Source organism: Diuraphis noxia, unplaced genomic scaffold, assembly GCF_037042655.1.
Source record: "Diuraphis noxia isolate RWA-SAM2 unplaced genomic scaffold, SU_Dnox_SAM2 contig0001, whole genome shotgun sequence".
NCBI lineage: Eukaryota > Metazoa > Arthropoda > Insecta > Hemiptera > Aphididae > Diuraphis > Diuraphis noxia.
This window is the reverse complement of record NW_028301711.1, coordinates 26,822,313-26,840,407: the sequence shown is the minus strand read 5'-3', so window position 1 is coordinate 26,840,407 and position 18,095 is coordinate 26,822,313. Positions and strand designations below refer to the sequence as shown.

The following is an 18,095-nucleotide window of genomic DNA, read 5'->3' as shown; positions in this document are numbered from 1 at the left end:
ATCTAGTCACAACTGCACTGTGTCTATATCATAAAATATAATATTTAATAAAAGCTCAATCATTATTTGATGTAATCACGAACGATTGTGGCATGTTCAGATATTCTACAGTATTATAGTAACGTACATGTTCGATGTTAATTTTGTTAGTGCAGATGAAGTTCACACATTTCTAATTTGTATGAATATTTGATTTTAGATTCTGAACGAAGTGATGAATATATTGATTTTACCATGATGTGTGATTTTTTTTTTTGTGTGTGTGTCTGTGTACAGCAAAACTAGTCGAAATAATGCTTCGATTTCAAACTATGGGGGTGGTTTCCGATGTAAAATTGAGGATAATTGGTACATTATAGAGGTCAAAACATTTTCCAATAGTTTTCAAAAAAATCGAGAAAAACAAAAAAAAAATGACAGAACAACGGGAATTTTTACGCAAAATCAGTTTTCGACCAAATCGATTTTTTTACATGGTTGTAATTCAAAAACTAATCACTTGAAATACTTGAAATTTTCACCAAATGTTTATGTTAGTGTTATCTATATACAGTTTAATTTTCAAAAATGTTTGACTTTTTTTGAGTTATTTATAGACCACTGAAATTTTCAATTTTTTTGATAATTTTTTTTTTGAAGTGTCGGTAAAAAAATTTTGGACGACCAAAAAAACTTGAAAATTTAATACAAGGTTCCTTATGAGTTGTAATTATTGTAGCTAAAAAAAATTAAAAATCGTAAGCCACAATTCTTTTTTATAAGCGTTTATAGTTCAAAATTTTACGAAATCTGTCGAAAACGCGAGAATTTGCAAGTAATTTTGAAGTTGAAAAATCATAAAATTTTTTGCGTTTATAACTAAGGATTAAAAATACAACACTAAGTTCTCCATAAGTTTTGCTTCAAGTAGCTATAGAGAAAATTCGAAGTATCATTATAGGAAAAATTTTAAGTGCGTTTGAATTTTAAATTTTTACGAAATAGCGTAACGATAACGATCCTGAAACGATTTTAAATAATTGTTATTATTCAAAAAGTATAAGTCCTAGGTACTTGAAAATTTTACCAGTTATTAAGATTGGAATTTTCTTTACATGATTTAATTTTCAAAATATTTTGACTTTTTTTAGGATATTTATAGACGACTGAGATTTTCAATTTGTCTGAAGATTTTTTTTTTGAAGTGTCGATAAAAATTTTTTGGCCATATCAAAATACTTGAAAATTTAATATAAAGTTCCTCATAAGTTATTATTATAGTGATTAAAAAATTATAAGAATACATAGGCAATTTTTTTTTTATTAGTACTTGAAGTTCAAATATTGACTTAACACGTAAAAATTACGGCAATTTTTAAATTATCTTAGATCGAAATTCATAAAAGTTTTTGTTTTTAGATCTAAGATTTGAAAATTTAATACAAGGCTCGTAACATATTTTTACAATAGCAGTTGAAAAATAAAAGAAATATACATGAGTACATTTTTTTTTTAAAGCATTCAAAGTCTGAATTTTGACAACATACGTAAAAATCACGAAAATTCGTAAATTATTTTATTCTAGAAATTCATAAAAAATTTTCCTTTTATACCTAAGATTTAAAAATTTAATACAAGATTCCTTACAAATTTGTCAATCTTTATCACAAAAAAAATGTCCACCGGAAATTCAAATTAAATTTTTATTAGCATTTGAATTTCAAATATTGACAAAAATTCGTCAAAACCATGAATATTTGCAAATTATTTTGTAGTTCAAAATTCATAATATTGTTTGTATTTATATCTAAGGTTATAAAATTTAACACCAAGTTTTCCATAAGTTTTGCTTCAAATAGCTATAGAGAAAATTTGAAGTGTCATTATAGGAAAAATGTTTTGAGCGTTTGAGTTTTAAATTTTTATGAAATCGCGTAATGATAACGATTTATCCTCAAACCAGGTACATGTATATCTATGATAATATAAAGTATTATGAATTATGATAACTACATGATAACTACACTAATTGATTAACCATGCCATTTGCAGAATGCGTCTTAATTGAAAAATAAAATATTTGTTTCAAAATAGAATATATGACAATATTTAAATATAATATATCCTAGACTGACAAATCATCTCCGTTCAGAATCGTTTTTCGTATACAATGATACCTATCATTGCACTCAAATTGAATCCCATCCATTACAGTAACCTACAGTACAGCAAAGCGACATCCACGACTTACCCGCTTTTTTTTTTTATTCTGATTTGTCACTTATTTAATAAAACTAGTAAAATGAGTGACGGTCGATCACGTTTAAGTAGCTATAAGTATGAAAAATAAGGTATTTTAAGACCTTTTTTCGGCCCCGTTCGCGTTCTTCCTAGAGTTTCACGGTTCCTTGTTAAGCCGGGTCTATACGATGATAGTTATTAGTTACCTACTCTCATACTATCACCGCGTGAACACTATCGTGAGAGCCACACGAATTAAGATATCTTAATTCGTGGTGAGAGCAGCTTTTGCATTATCATACATGCATGAAAGTTGAGAACTACTATCACGATAGCGACTATGCCAGAGTAGTGAGTACTTATAACTTACTATCATTTATCATCGTTTGGACCCTACTTTAGAGTCCGGTTTTCTTTCGTGTGCCATCCGATTTTAAAATTGTAAAATTTAAAACACTGAGTGTTACATACAACAAGTGGTAATTGGTAAAAGATATACACTTAGCAATCAATGTAACAGTGCTGTTTAATTTTTTTACTTTTTAATTATTAAAGTATTATCTTTAATCCTATGAAATTGGTAAGATATTAAGGTATATCTATTATCTGATGGTAAATTGGTTAGGATAGGTACCTATATAAACTGTCATAATTAACACCAATTGACACTACTAAAATAATAAATACAAATATATTTTATTATATTTTTTTAAAGAATCAAACAGAATAAATTGTTCTTACATAAGTAGAAAACCTAAACAGGAAACGTAGAGTTGATATTTAAGAATCGAAACCAAAATCATAGTTTTTTTTTTAAACCAAAAAGAAACCTAATTCGAAATTTTAGTTTTTATAGGAACCGAACCGAAACCAAAACCGTAGAAAACGTCAAGGGTTTCAGTTCGTGATCTATATGTATACATATTTTTGTTTAAAGTTTAAATTCAATAAATATTACATTGTACTGGTTTAGTTTACAACCGCCATTTATATTTTTCATATTTTTTATTATTTATTTTCCATAAAATTAGAATATTATATTAGGTAGGTATTTAAAAAAAATAACTATTTATAACACAATAAAAACGAAAGTATGAAATATTATATTAAATATTTTATCTATGAATCCATTTGAGGAAATACTTAACATATCAGAGTTTTGGACACCTGCATAAGTTAATGTAATTTTAATTTTAACGATTATTTAAAAATATTATCCATAAATGGAATATTTAACAAAATTGTTCATAGTTTTATATTTTAATAACTATTATTTTTAAATACCTAGTTCCAAATTTTGGCCACCTGCATTTTATATTATGTATATATTCATATATAAAATATTTAAAATACGTTTTCATACTTTTTTATTTATTGTGTTATAATTATTATTATTTTTAAATACCTACCTATAGTTCCTAATTTTTTGAAAGTGATTAATATAAAATACGAGTAAATATAGTGGTGGGCGTCAATTAAACCAGTACCCTTTTATTATTATTATACCTGTATGACCCTATCCGCTATCGTATACGTAGACCTTGGTAAATACGTTCGATGTACTACATAATCCATAACGTCATGATTTAAAATATACTTTATTATTATAATATTTTAAACCGTGCGCGATTTAGGTAACATATAGGTACCTGTATGGCTGTATATTTATAGGTAAGTGGGTCTCTCGGTGTTTTTTTTTTTTTTACATTATTTTTGGTCCGCAGTCCGCACAATTAAAAAGGTTGAGAACAATGAGAACCACGGCTGTCTTATGTGATTATGTCCACAGCCATCGTATCATAATGTTCTTGTGTTATCACTGAATAGTGATGTGATTATTGTGATTACTGTTCAGTCGAGAGTCGAGACTCGTGAAGTCGTGAGTCGACCAAGTCAACAAATTACTAAAAAATAAAAACATAATTTTCATAATTTTCTAATAAAATAGTTAATAAATCAAGTTTGTAATTTGTTAAAACTAATATTATTTACAAATTGAATAACATAAATTACTTTATGCTTAGATACTTTAAAATTTTCTTGCATATACTTTGTTAATCAGGATTTATTATTGATTGCACAAAATACTATAATGAATAGTAACAAAGTGTTAGAATCAGTAAGAAAAATTTTAAACTTTTCAATCAAACATAATGGACATGATAAAATTTTTGAAAAGGTATAATTAATTTTGTTGAATAGTTATTAATAGTTAATAGCTTTCTACACTAGTCTATTTATACAATAATATATCAGATTTATTTAAATATTTTAACTTCTCAATACATTGATATCAGGTATTTTAACATTAACTGTGATAGAAGTTATAATAAATATACACAAATATTTTATAAATTTAACTTAAGGTATAGATATGTGGGAGTTGGATCTAGGAATAAATAAGGCTGATACAAAATATGTACTTGCCTATATACTTCAAACTAATATAAATTAAATAGGTAGGTACTCATAGATTTAAAAAGTGATCAACTATAAATTATAAACACATTAAGTATTACCAGTATTTACCAAAAAAACTTGAATGCAATTCACATTTCTGTTAATTAACTATACTCAATCTCAAAAGAAAATAATCAGTTTGTTGGATTTACGTCAGTGCTACACATTTCCCACCGACTTTCTGCCTTTCCGGTATTAGGTTTATAACATTAATCTCATAAATTACATCATTCACAATGTGAAAAAAGTGATTGCTTTTTTTGACATAAAGTAATCCTACCTAATAAAAATGTGAAAGTATGTTTGGAATTCTATGAGGAAATCATTAGCTTTCTTTATATTTGCTCTTGTTTGCACTAAACAACTTTTTGTCTTCAATAAAATCAGCCATTCTAAATAACCAATATAACTTTGTTAAGGAACACAAATTACAAGTAAGTATATATATTAACTAAGCCACCAAGGTATAAGTGTAAAGTAATATTCAAAAAATATATCCTATTAGTAATTTGTTAGTCAAAAATTTTGGTTTGATATAATTCAAAAAATAATAATTTAAAATGTATACACGGTTTCAGTGGCAAATAGGGGGGTGTATGGAGTCTAGACCTGCTATAATTGTTTTATTACGAGGCTAAACAGACTAGAAAATAGCTATGATGTCCATTCATCGAGACATACATCTAGTTCTTTTTGAAATTAACAATGAATTGGAGCATATGAATTATGAAGTCTTAAAACAGCGGTTCCCAAACTTTCTCAGCCTTAGAGCCTATTTTCAAGTAGAAGTTTATGATGGAGCCCCCAAGAAGTATTTAACGTTAATTTTTATCTACTTGATGTGTTCTATATTCTATGAAGTATAATAAATATGAATTGTACACATACGAGAGTCAAAGTAAAACATATATTTATGAATAAAGGTGAAATAATTGTATTAAAAGAAATTGAGAAAATATTATTTATTATTTAAAATATAATTTTGTTTACAAATTTCTTATAGAGATTTTAGGCAGTCGACTTATTGGTAAATTATGTCATTCAATTCTTCATGATGTATATATTCATTATAAATAACATACAATTTTCAAATTGTTTGTGGTGTTACAAACGAAGCCCTTGATTAGCCATTGCACTAAGGGTTGTGCAGAGCACAGTTTGGGAACCACTGATTTAAAAGATTGGACTTTGATACTTTATATTATTAATGTTCTTTTATGTAATAAAATTAAATAATTATTTATATCAATGTTAATTTCTAAGTATGTAATTGCATGATTTCTTTAATGGTATATATTATATATATATATAAATGGAATTGGTTGATTCCGAAATAAAGTACCAATTTAAAATAACACATTTTGAAGTGTGATAGGTTCACTAATTAAATTGATTTTTTGTTAACACAAGGTGAATATAATATCAGCTGGAAATGGCCAATGTGTTGCTGAGATGGTTGTTGAAAAACAACATACAAATGTATTTGGTACACTACATGGAGGTTTTACAGCTTCTGCTGTAGATTTTTTGTCGACTATGGCTGTATTGACTCATCCACGAGTTGTCGAGAACATCGATTCGGCATCTAACAGAGGTGTTTCAGTTGATATAAATATTTCGTATGTATATTTTTTTTTACAATACATCTTTTTAATTTTATTTCTAGTAAAAATATTTATAATATGTATTAAGTTTATTAATATTATTTTTGATGTATAAAATATGAATGATATACATTTATCAATATTTTATATTTGTACCTCTACACAAGTCTGTTCAGAGGAGTCAGTCACTACTATCTACTTGTAATATGAAAAATAATAAACCAATCATTTTACATAAATTAATATTTGAAATTGTTGCATTTGTTTTTGATTAATATAATTACATTTATTATAACTTATAAGTTTCGAATAAAATATTATAATTTTTATTTAAAAAAAAAACAAAATTACTTTTATTTGTACATTTTATTTATTTAATTATTATTATTTTTTCAGGTATTTAAATTCAGCAAAAATTGGTGACAAAATAGTTATTAATTCTGAAACTGTTAAGTTGGGAAGAAATTTAGCATTTCTAAAAGTGACATTGTTCAGGAAAGATGATAATGTTATTTTAGCTCAAGGTTCACACACTAAATTTGTGGGATAATATAAAAATAACATTATGTAAAATGGATTTGTTTGAAAAAAACGTGTTATGTGTCATGACTTATGATATGAACTAATTTATTTATTTCAGTTGTTAAGTAAAAAAATTTTTTTTTTATAATTACTGTTTAGGTATTGTGTTATTTGTTATTAGATTTAAATAAAATATTTCAGTTTAGACCTTATACATATTTAGTTTTTTTTTTTTTTGCTTTTAACCTCAACTGATTATTTATTTATTTCTTAATGAAATTAGATGAACTATTTTGTTTGCAATTTAGAGGTGTCAAACAATAGATTTCTTTGAAAAATAGTCAAAATGTAGTTAAGAACATAATTGATTCTTTTTTTTTTTTTTGAAGTTTATAATGATTTTATTATAACTAGTATTTATCAGAAAACTTGATTCTGAAGTAAAATCTTTGTTTATCATATAAAGATATGTAAACTTAAAAACATATAAATTCTAATAATTTTTAATTATTGTAAAACCATGTAATTACTGTAACCTTCATTGTTCCTTTGTTCTGCACAAAATGTAAAAATGTTTATCAAAACTAACCATATCACATCCACACTCTACAGAATATCTTTTTACTTCAAGTTTAAGGTCTAACTGTAATAGAGTTAAAGTTACTAAAATGTTTCCCTAACTACTTGATTTAGTAAGAATTAACAACTAACATTCATTATTAAATGTGTTATGTACAAAAATAGTACTGATAAAATTTACAATTATGTCAGTAGGAAAAAAAAATATACATATAATAACAACATAGTTATTTTGTTTTTTAAGTTAGCAATAATATTCCTGATCCAGTTAGTACTTTTATAATTGAATCCATATTGAAACATGTTAAAACTAAATTTTGGCTCAATATCGTGAAAATCCATGAATTTTTCAAGTTTATAAAATATCCTTTGTTTAAATGAAGTATATTTTATTTCAAAAAAATCTGTTAATTCCATTGTATCTGAATATGAAATTAAATTTATTTTACAATCGTCTGAGATTTTGGCTAAAAGGTTTTTACAAATTTTAAAATGGTTTGTTACAGTACACAAACTTACATCATTTTTGCTTAAATTAATAAAATATTCTTGGTCTATGGTTATGGGTATAAACTTAAATCTAGGCTGTATAAACATAAATATATTATGTTCAATATGTACTGGATTAGGTAGTACATTATACAATTTATACATATTGAAGGAATTGTATTGATAAATATAACTAAATCATTATTTTTAACATTGTTGTCTGCATAATTATAAAAATTTCATCTAATTTAACAGGAATATTTAAGTCTGATGGAAGATTTAATTTTATCAATTTCATTTCCTCTAATAATTGCCTTGATGATACTTCTAAAGGGTGTAATTTTCGGATTTTTCCAAGTATAGCCGAATGTAAGATTTGAGTTATTAATCCTAATTCTAAAAAAAATTGGTTAAATATTAAATTTAAATTTTGACTTTTTATTATAATTTCTATATTTTCATCATTAAATTATTTTCTGTCTGAATCTATGAAATGGCGATTTTTTCTTATATTATTTTGTATTTCTGTCATTACTTCTAATGTTGGCTTATTTATCATTATTGTATCATTATTACCTGCAGGAGTAATATTATAAGTTTACTTTCTGCTAAATTTTGTGATGTTTGTCCATTTTTTATCATCATTTTGATGTTTGAATATAGTTTATATACATCATCCAGCTCGATTGATCCGAACAGTGTATATATCATTTCTTTTACCTACTTTATTAGATAAATGTCGCTTATATTTGGGATGATCCTCTTCTTTAATTATTTGGAGCATTTTGTTAGTTTCAGATTTAAATTTGGTCAAAACTTTTTTTGACGAAGTTTTAAACATTAAACAAATTTCCGGTTATGAAATCGTTTTTTAAAGTAAAAGAAACTGCATTCATGATGAATGATTCATCGTCAAAACTTTTAGTTGCTTCATTACAAAGTGCTAATGTTTCTTGTTAAATTAAATCATGTGTATGATAAATGGACATATTTAAATATATTGCTATCTCCCAATTTGCACTTTGCAGCTGTTGTATGCATGTCTGAAATGTAATCGAAATAGATTTCTGGTACATTGAAACCTCCTTTAACGGACACCTCTCAATAGTGGACACCTCCAAATAACGGACGGAATTTTGGGAACGGTGAAATGTGTACTCACTGTATTTCCCCTCTTAATAGCGGACACCTCCAAATAGCGGACGACATTTAAGCGACCGAGAGTGTCCGGTATTTAGAGGTTTCACTGTAATTCTTTTTCATAAGAGATGTTGTATAATAATTCTGCTTTAATGAGAGACCACATTGTACATATTATTGTGAAACATCATTGTGAATAATGTGAATTATTCGACCACACTAAAATATGTGTTATAATGTACCTAGTATAATAATAATTATTACACCACATTTTTTTTTAAATTGTTATATTCACTCGTTCCGTGACTGTTGTCCTCAACACACGTATCATTTATCCATGCTCGCAGTTTCTTTTGTTTCTCAAGTCTAACCTAACCAATTTAATGGTGAATGGTGTCAAAAAAATCCGCGTACCGGCCTGTATATCCTCCTACTGTCATTGCCAAGGAATTTCAACCTCTCAAGCCCAAATCATCCAAAAATCGGTAATTATAATTACTTTACATCATATACGTAATTATAATTGTCGTCCACCCTCCCCGTCGTTGCCGGTGGCAGCTATTTATCTAATCTAACACAAGTCGCAATAACGACAATACGCATAATGAACCGCAACAATAATATAAATAATACTAACATGAAAAATAAAATCTCAAATAAAAATAAAACAAATTCCACTTCGTCCAGTCGTATTTTTTGCATTAAGTGATGTGTTTGAAAATTCTTTCATATACAAAGACGATACCGTAAATAATTCTAAAAAATCCGGTAGGATTCTTTCATAATCTGGCGAACCTTGCGCAAACAAAATACCTAAGACGACACAAAAAAGTATTATTATTATATTTTCAAAAACAAATAGATATTCCTGCCTTCATGTCGAGGACAACCATGAGATAGCGTAATTTTTATGTATTTAGTCAAAATTTGAACTGTAAATGCTTATAAAAAAAATTTGTTACTATATATTTCTTTTATTTTTCAAATGCTATTGTAAAACTATTTTAGGAGCCTTGTATTAAATTTTCAAATCTTAGGTATAAAAGGAAAATTTTTTATGAATTTCTAGGATAAAATAATTTACGAATTTTTGTGATTTTTACGTATGTTGTCAAAATTAAAATTTGAATACATGTAAAAAAAAAATTGTGGCTGTATATTTATTTTATTTTTCAACTGCTATTGTAAAAATATATTATGAGCCTTGTATTAAATTCTCAAATCTTAGAATTAAAAAGAAAAACTTTTATGAATTTCGATCTAAGATAATTTAAAAATTGCCGTAATTTTTACGTGTTAAGTCAATATTTGAACTTCAAGTACTAATAAAAAAAAAATTGCCTATGTATTCTTATAATTTTTTAATCACTATAATAATAACTTATGAGGAACTTTATATTAAATTTTCAAGTATTTTGATATGGCCAAAAAATTTTTATCGACACTTCAAAAAAAAAATCTTCAGACAAATTGAAAATCTCAGTCGTCTATAAATATCCTAAAAAAAGTCAAAATATTTTGAAAATTAAATCATGTACAGAAAATGCCAATCCTAATAACTGGTAAAATTTTCAAGTATCTCGGACTTATACTTTTTTAATAATAACAAATATTTAAAGTCGTTTCAGGATGAATCGTTATCGTTACACTATTTCGTAAAAATTTGAAATTTAAACGCACTTAAAATTTGTTCTATAATGATGCTTCGAGTTGTCTCTATAACTACTTTAAAGGAAAACTTATGGAAAACTTAGTGTTGTATTTTTAATCCTTAGTTATAAACAAAAAAAATTTTTTGATTTTTCAGCTTCAAAATTACTTGCAAATTTTCGCATTTTCGACAGATTTCGTAAAAATTTGAACTATAACCGCTTATAAAAAAAATGTTGCCTATGTATTCTTATAATTTTTTTAATTACTATAAGAATAACCTATGAGGAACTTAATATTAAATTTTCAAGTATTTTGATAGGGCCAAAAAGTTTTTATCGACACTTCAAAAAAAAATTTTCAGACAAATTGAAAATTTCAGTCGTCTATAAATATCTCAAAAAAAGTCAAAATATTTTGAAAATTAAATCATGTAAAGAAAATGCCAATCCTAATAACTGGTAAAATTTTCAAGTATTTCGTAAAATTTTGAACTATAAACGCTTATTAAAAAAAATCGTGACTTACGATTTTTAATTTTTTTTAGCTACAATAAGAACAACTCATTAGGAACCTTGTATTAAATTTTCAAGTTTTTTTGGTCGTCCAACATTTTTTTACCGACACTTCAAAAAAAATTCTCAAAAAGTCGACAATTTCAGTGGTCTATAAATAACTCAAAAAACGTCAAACATTTTTGAAAATTAAACTGTATATAGATAACACTAACATAAACATTTGGTGAAAATTTCAAGTATTTAAAGTGATAAAAAATCGATTTGGTCAAAAACTGATTTTGCGTAAAAATTCCCGTTTTTCTGTCATTTTTTTTTTGTTTTTCTCGATTTTTTTGAAAAATGTTTACTTTTGACCTCTATAATGCACCAAGGATCTTCACTTTTACATCGGAAACCACCCCTAAAGTTTGAAATCAAAGCATTATTTTGACTAGTTATGCTGTACACAGACACAAAAAAAAAAAAAAACACACACATCATTGTAAAATCAATACATCCATCACTTCGTTCAGAATCTAAAATGTATAATGTAAGCAATATTTTAAATTCTTATAAAATAAAATTTGGGTATAACAACATCTGGTTATAACGACGTATATTTTACGGTCCCTTGACCGTCGTTATAGATGATACGGACTGTATTGTGAGTCAACGACTGTTCTGCTATGGAACAGCATTAGAGTCGCAGCGGCCGGCGGCTGTACTCGTCAGTGAGAAGTATGGTGCGGCCGGTCGCTGCGTCCAGCCGTCGCCACTAGCTGCGCCTTGGACACCGTACCTTTATTGCGCTATTTGCCTATTTATTAGGTTTATTTTAACTATTGTCGATACAACATTTTTCGGTTGGTCAAAATACTTGAAAATAAAATATAATGTTCCTCATAAGTAATTATAATAGCATTTGATAAATATTAATGATCCCTAGTCACGATTTTTAATTAAAATTCAAAGTTTGAAAAAAATCTCAAAAATTATCAACTATTATAATTTTATATAATTTTATTAAAACGTATGAATACTTAATAAAACATATTATAACCTTCTTCTAATATATGAAAATCTCTTGTCACAGTGTTAGGCTGTGATTATACATGGCGATGGCGTATTCGCAGCGTATTCCGTCGAATTAAAAATGCATTGATTTATATCTGAGTGAAATTTTGAGAAATAATTTCCTAGTAGAAATTAATTTTTATTTATTATTGGTTGCCCTTGGTTATTCAGGCAGATCAGGTACAAGCATGCATCAAATCGCATTTTTGAACATTACCTACCATTTACCAAGGTGGATGAGATTCACTTACTGCAGCGAGTTGACAATCATAAGTTTGTTAAGAGTTGCCATTCGTTTGGAACAAAGTGCATTAGATCAGTAGTTTATAGTAGCATATAGTCATATTCGTATACCTACATAAACCAGGTGCTATTATTGTATGTTTTTCAGTCATTATTAATTTATAGATAGGTACAAATAAACTAAATTATATAAGAATAAATTGAATCAAATAAAATATTAAATCAATATTTAGTAGTCAACAAAGTGTATATTTTAAATAAAAGTATTTAGCATTGGATTTTGCCAAATTTGGTACTGGAATAGGTAAAAAAATAAAATGCTGGGTAGCTAAAGTGTATTTATGCCTATTTTGTGTAATTGTGTATACATTTCCTACATTTTTATCCATATAATATGAAATTTACTATTACAGTAAGAAAGTTGGTAAATTATTTTTTCAACAAAAAGTGGACGTCATAGAATTTTGTTAGCCCCGGCCCGCGGGTGACAAATATTGTTCTAGAACATCACTAGTAGGAGGATAGAAGTACGCACGTATTTGTTATACAACCAATAAGCGGTGGTAAATGAAACATGCTTCAAAATGTCAGATTTTAATTTTGAATGTATCTAAATGTATGAATTATTTAACAGCAAAATATCTGTTTTTTAGGAAGTCAATTTCTAATTTTAAATTATAAAGAACGTTATAAAATTAAGAACTTTTATAATTCAGCGAAATAATTGCATTAAGTTTTTATTTATTTTGGGCACATTAGGTTTTTAATAGAAAAAATGAATCCGAAATAGCTAGGTCTAGAAATTTACGAATTCAATAATTTTTTCGAAATCTTCAGGAAGTCCGAAGTATGTTAAATTGCTTCCGCATTTATAACAATAGTATGCAAAAAAATATATTTCATTTTCTGTGACGTATTAATAAAATATTACACACTACCACAGCCTAATGAATTCCCTAAACATTACTCCTTAAAAAATGGTATGCTCCAGCATAAATTGTGGCGTTCTTGAACCAGGTGATCTACTACGGGATGGTGGTGATCTATCAATTATAAAAATACACAATACACCAAATACACATTGTCCTACCAGGGAGGCTGAAGAGGTACCCAAAAGGAGTTGAACAATCCCGATTTAAATATAACAGCTAACAAATGTTGAACAGTTGATGAAGTTTCACGGTCAATATTGATAGAGAAAGTTCTTTCATTGTCATGATTAGCTTTATATTATGAAAAAATAACACTTAGTACTCGGTGATGTGAGATTCAACAGGTATTTGGGAAACTTGTTATCTTACATGTCTTACAAATTCTTTTATTACGATACCATTTTTAAACTTATGATGGTGCAAATTTTTAGGTTCTTGTGAAAGGTAATATCCATTGCAAAATTCCAATAAATGACTTGTTACTAAATATCGATAAATGTAGTTATAACAATCCCCATCGTAAATGAGTAGTTAATAGTTATTACCAATTATCAGTAGGTAATACTGTAATATTGTAATACTATAACCATGTATGATTTTCAAAATAAAAATAATAACTACCTAGTTAAAATTCTCCAACAAACTTTATTATAAAACTGAAATAATTATTTCAAGTACAGAACACAAATTACGAAACTTTTATGAAGACTCAGAAATAGCTTTGTTATGTTTGCAGACATTTAATTCAATCCCGAATATCAACAAAGATAATAATAAATTTGCTATACAAGTAGTTGACCATAATAATAATAATAATGATCGTATGTGGACATGTGGTGTAATATTAAACTGCAAATAGAGATGTTATGAAATTAAAGATTTTAAGCATAGAGTTATGGCACAAATAAATATTTATAATGAAAAATTCAAAACCCGGTTAACATTTGACATTTCGATTGATCCTAACGATTTCAGATCATATATAAAATGTAATGGAATACTACACTTTAAATTTTTACATAGCATCCCTCTTAACAATAAAAAAAATAAATATTATTTCGTAATTTGTGTTCTGAACTTAAAAGAATTGTTTCAGTTTGAAATAAGGTTTGTTGGGGAAAAAAAATATTGGTGTGTACACAGAAAATATTTTTGAGTAAGGGACAAAACCGATTTCGAGTGTGAAAACTCCCTGTAATTTTAAAATAGGTAAATATTTTGTGTAAGCAGAGAATTCGTGGACAAAAAATGTGAAATCCACATGTAAAATGCTATTCGGTAAATATTTTTGTGTGAGGTGCACATAGGTGGACAACGAGTGTGAAATCTCCCCGTGATTTTTGTTACGGTAAAATCATTGTATTCAATTGGAGATCATCTCTTAAACGTTGTGAAATTACCACGGTGAAAAAAAAACGTACTGTGAAGATACAAATGTATTCTACTTAAGTGTATTATTTTTTCCTTAAAATTTAAAAAAAGCGATAAATACAAATCAATTTGTTATCAATATATTTTAATTATCATGCACAATATATTATCACATATTCACATGAAAATCATCGTGGTATTGGGCGTGGAAGTTTAGAAATCACTGATTCTTTTCCGGCATATTACGTTCCGGGATTTTACATTCTGGAATTTTACGTTCCGGAATATTACGGTCTGGGATATTAAATTCCGGGATCGTACGTTCCGGATTATTACGTTCAGTGGTTTTACATTCCGGATTATTACGATCCGAGATTGTACGTTTCGGATTATTACGTTCTGGATTATTTATTTTCCGGACTTCAACCATTCCGGGTTTTTACATTCCGTAATATTACGATCAGGGATTTTACATTCCGGATTATTACATTCCGTAATTTTACGTTCCGGAATTTTAATTTTCCGTGATTTTATCATTCCGGACATTTATTTTCCGGACAATTACGGCCTACCTAGTATTTTGGTTTTAATCAATGGAACTCTACAAAGTTGGTACTTTATACAAGTAAGAATTATTATGCTATATGAATCTTCTTCTGTAGTCCATCTTCCAAAAGCGGAGGTTTGGTGAACCATCAATTGGCGTTGGCAACAATCCCTTTCCAGATCTCACGATTTTCTGCCGATCGAATGGCCTCCCCCAGTGGATAGCCAGTGATGGCTTTGATTTGGTCTATCCAATGCATTGGTGTTCTTCCACGGCTTCTTTTTCCTTCTATTTTTCCTTCGATCACTAGCTTCTCCAGGCTCGATTCATCCCTTCTTTTAATGTGGGCAAAGAATCTTAGGATCCTCTGCTTACACACCACTGCCAGTCTTGTTTCTATATTTAGCATGGTCAAAATTGAGAATTTGGTTCTTCTTTCCATCTAAGAGATTCTCAACATCATCCGTCTGTAGGCCCACATCTCAAAGGTGTTTATGTGCTTTACGTCTTCTGCTTTGAGTGTCCATGTTTCAGATCCATCGAGCATCACTGAGAAGGTGAGTGCCTTGAGCAGTCGTAACTTGCTATTCCTGGAGATATGATTATCCTTCTAAATAGGTGTTAATCTGCTAACTGCTTCTCTCCCAAGTGTAACGCGACGCTTGATCTCTCTGGATGATCCGCCATCTGTTTGTACAATTGAACCTAAATATGTAAACTCATTCACTTTTTGGTAGTTGTTCAGTACATTGGTGTGTGATAATACTCCTGATTGATCTATAACAATAACCTTTGTTTTACTCCTGTTGATTGTCAGTCCATACTTATTGCTTACTTCTTCAACACGTTTTATTAATTGGCTCAATTCCAATTCAGACTTGGTGCATAATGTAGTGTCATCCACGAACCGCAAATTATTGATCTTTCTACCTCTAATAACTACTCCGCCATTCCATTCCTGGAGTGACTCTCTTAATACTGCTTCACTGTAGATATTAAAGAGAATAGGTGATAAAATGCATCCTTGTAGTAGGCCCCTTAGTAGGTTGAAACTGATCTGATACTGCATTTTGCGCTGTGATAACTGCTTTTGATTTTGTGTATGAATTCTTGATTAAGTGAATGATATGTTCAGGGACTCCCATTTATTGTATGACTATCCATAGTTTAATCCATTGTACACAGTCAAAAGCTTTGTTATAGTCAATGAAGCACAATATCAGTGGTTGATTGAATTCTCTACTCTTCTCTATGAGTTGGCATATATTCAAAATTTGTTCACGTGTTCCTAGGAGGAACACTAGGTAGGTGAGGTATTTGTATTTGACTATCTACGTAGTGCCTCAGTCTTGCATGAATGACGTTCAGTAGGACTTTGGAGGCTAGTGAGATGAATGAGATGGTGCGGTGGTTACTGCAGTCTTCGGTAGACCCTTTTTTGTGAAGTGGTATGAAGATTGATTTCACCCAGTCTTCAGGCCATACTCCTGTAGTCCAAACTTCATTACACAGTTTCCATAAGATCTTTACTCCTTTATCTACAGATAGTTTCAAAATTTCAGCAGTGATTTCATCTGATCCGGGTGCCTTATTGTTTTTCAGCTTTAACACTGCCTGTTCAATTTCCTCTGAGAGAATTCCTGGTTCTTGTTCACCATCCGTGTTTTTATTGTCAGAGTGTTCATCTGAGTCTGTGTACAACTTTTGGCAGTAAGTACTCCAGCATTCCAGAATATTGCTTGGATCTGTCTGCACTTTTCCATACACATCTTTTATAGCTGATCTTTTTAGCTTGAAGTCCCCAGTGATCTTCTTAATTTCCTGGAACAGTTCACATATGGTTCTTGTCTGAAAAAGCTTCAATTCTTTTGCTCGTCTCAGTAATGATCTGATTTTTGTCTCGGCGGATTTCCCTTCTGATCTGCGCTGAGAGTTGCTTGTATTGAGGGGTGCAACGTAGGCCCTTGACTTTCAGTTGACGGCACTGTTCGATGATATCAATGGTTTCCTTAGAAAACCAGCAGTTCTTTTTTTGGTTTCTCGGCCGTTCTTTTATAGTCTCATTCTTAGTAGTCCTAAACACTTGTTTAAGATCAGCCCAGTTGTTAGTGTTAATCTTCATGTTTGAGCTTTTGCTGTAGGATTATTATTATTATTATGCTATATGAATATGTGCGTAAAAAAGATGTTGGATGGTGAATCTGTGAGATGTTGCCCTAGTCTAACAAAAACTAAAATTACGACAATAATATTTCATACTATCATATATTATCGATTTGAGTACTAATTACTGGCACAAAGAAAATTGTGAAAAGTTAAATTTAGAAGGTGGGTGGGGCAGGGGTAACGATACCCCAGCCCCACCCGGGGAAAATTCGACTTTTCAGGAAAACCGTTAGAGCTGCAGGAATTCCGGGGTTTCCGGCAGGAATTGGCAGGAATTGAGCACTAATTACTGGCGCAAAAAAATTGCAAAAATCAAATTGGGGGGGGGGGGCTGGGGTAACGTACGTTCATAATCCGGTGTTTTCTCATTGTTTTGTTTTTTGCATAACACATGCTAGCGTGTGTGAGCTCACCTCGGATACCTATAATAACGTAATTATATTATATGCAAGTAGAAATAACATATTGTTAATATACTAACCATTCTCAATCATTAAAAGCATTTCGTAATCCGACAGTAGCTCTAATTTGATATCCGTGTATTTTAACATCACGTCAAAGAAAAATGCTGCAGCTGTAAAAGTTAGGTTAGGTTACGAAA

The 18,095-nt window shown here is 28.8% G+C and overlaps 1 protein-coding gene across 1 annotated transcript; it reads left to right on the top strand.

Moving 5' to 3' along the window:
- Positions 1 to 4,065: 4,065 nt before the first annotated feature.
- LOC107161770 (acyl-coenzyme A thioesterase 13-like) lies at positions 4,066 to 7,018 on the top strand. The gene is made up of 3 exons (XM_089215700.1): positions 4,066 to 4,399; positions 6,091 to 6,299; positions 6,681 to 7,018. The coding sequence occupies exons 1-3, from the start codon at positions 4,313 to 4,315 to the stop codon at positions 6,832 to 6,834; spliced, it is 450 nt and encodes a 149-aa protein (XP_089071826.1). The 5' UTR covers positions 4,066 to 4,312; the 3' UTR covers positions 6,835 to 7,018.
- The last annotated feature ends 11,077 nt before the right edge of the window (positions 7,019 to 18,095 follow it).

Excerpts from the sequence above, each read along its gene's own strand:
- LOC107161770 (XM_089215700.1), top strand. The coding sequence starts at position 4,313 with ATGAATAGTAACAAAGTGTTAGAATCAGTAAGAAAAATTTTAAACTTT. Across the intron at positions 4,400-6,090 it reads ATGATAAAATTTTTGAAAAG|GTGAATATAATATCAGCTGG; the intron begins GTATAATTAATT and ends TGTTAACACAAG. Across the intron at positions 6,300-6,680 it reads TCAGTTGATATAAATATTTC|GTATTTAAATTCAGCAAAAA; the intron begins GTATGTATATTT and ends TTATTTTTTCAG.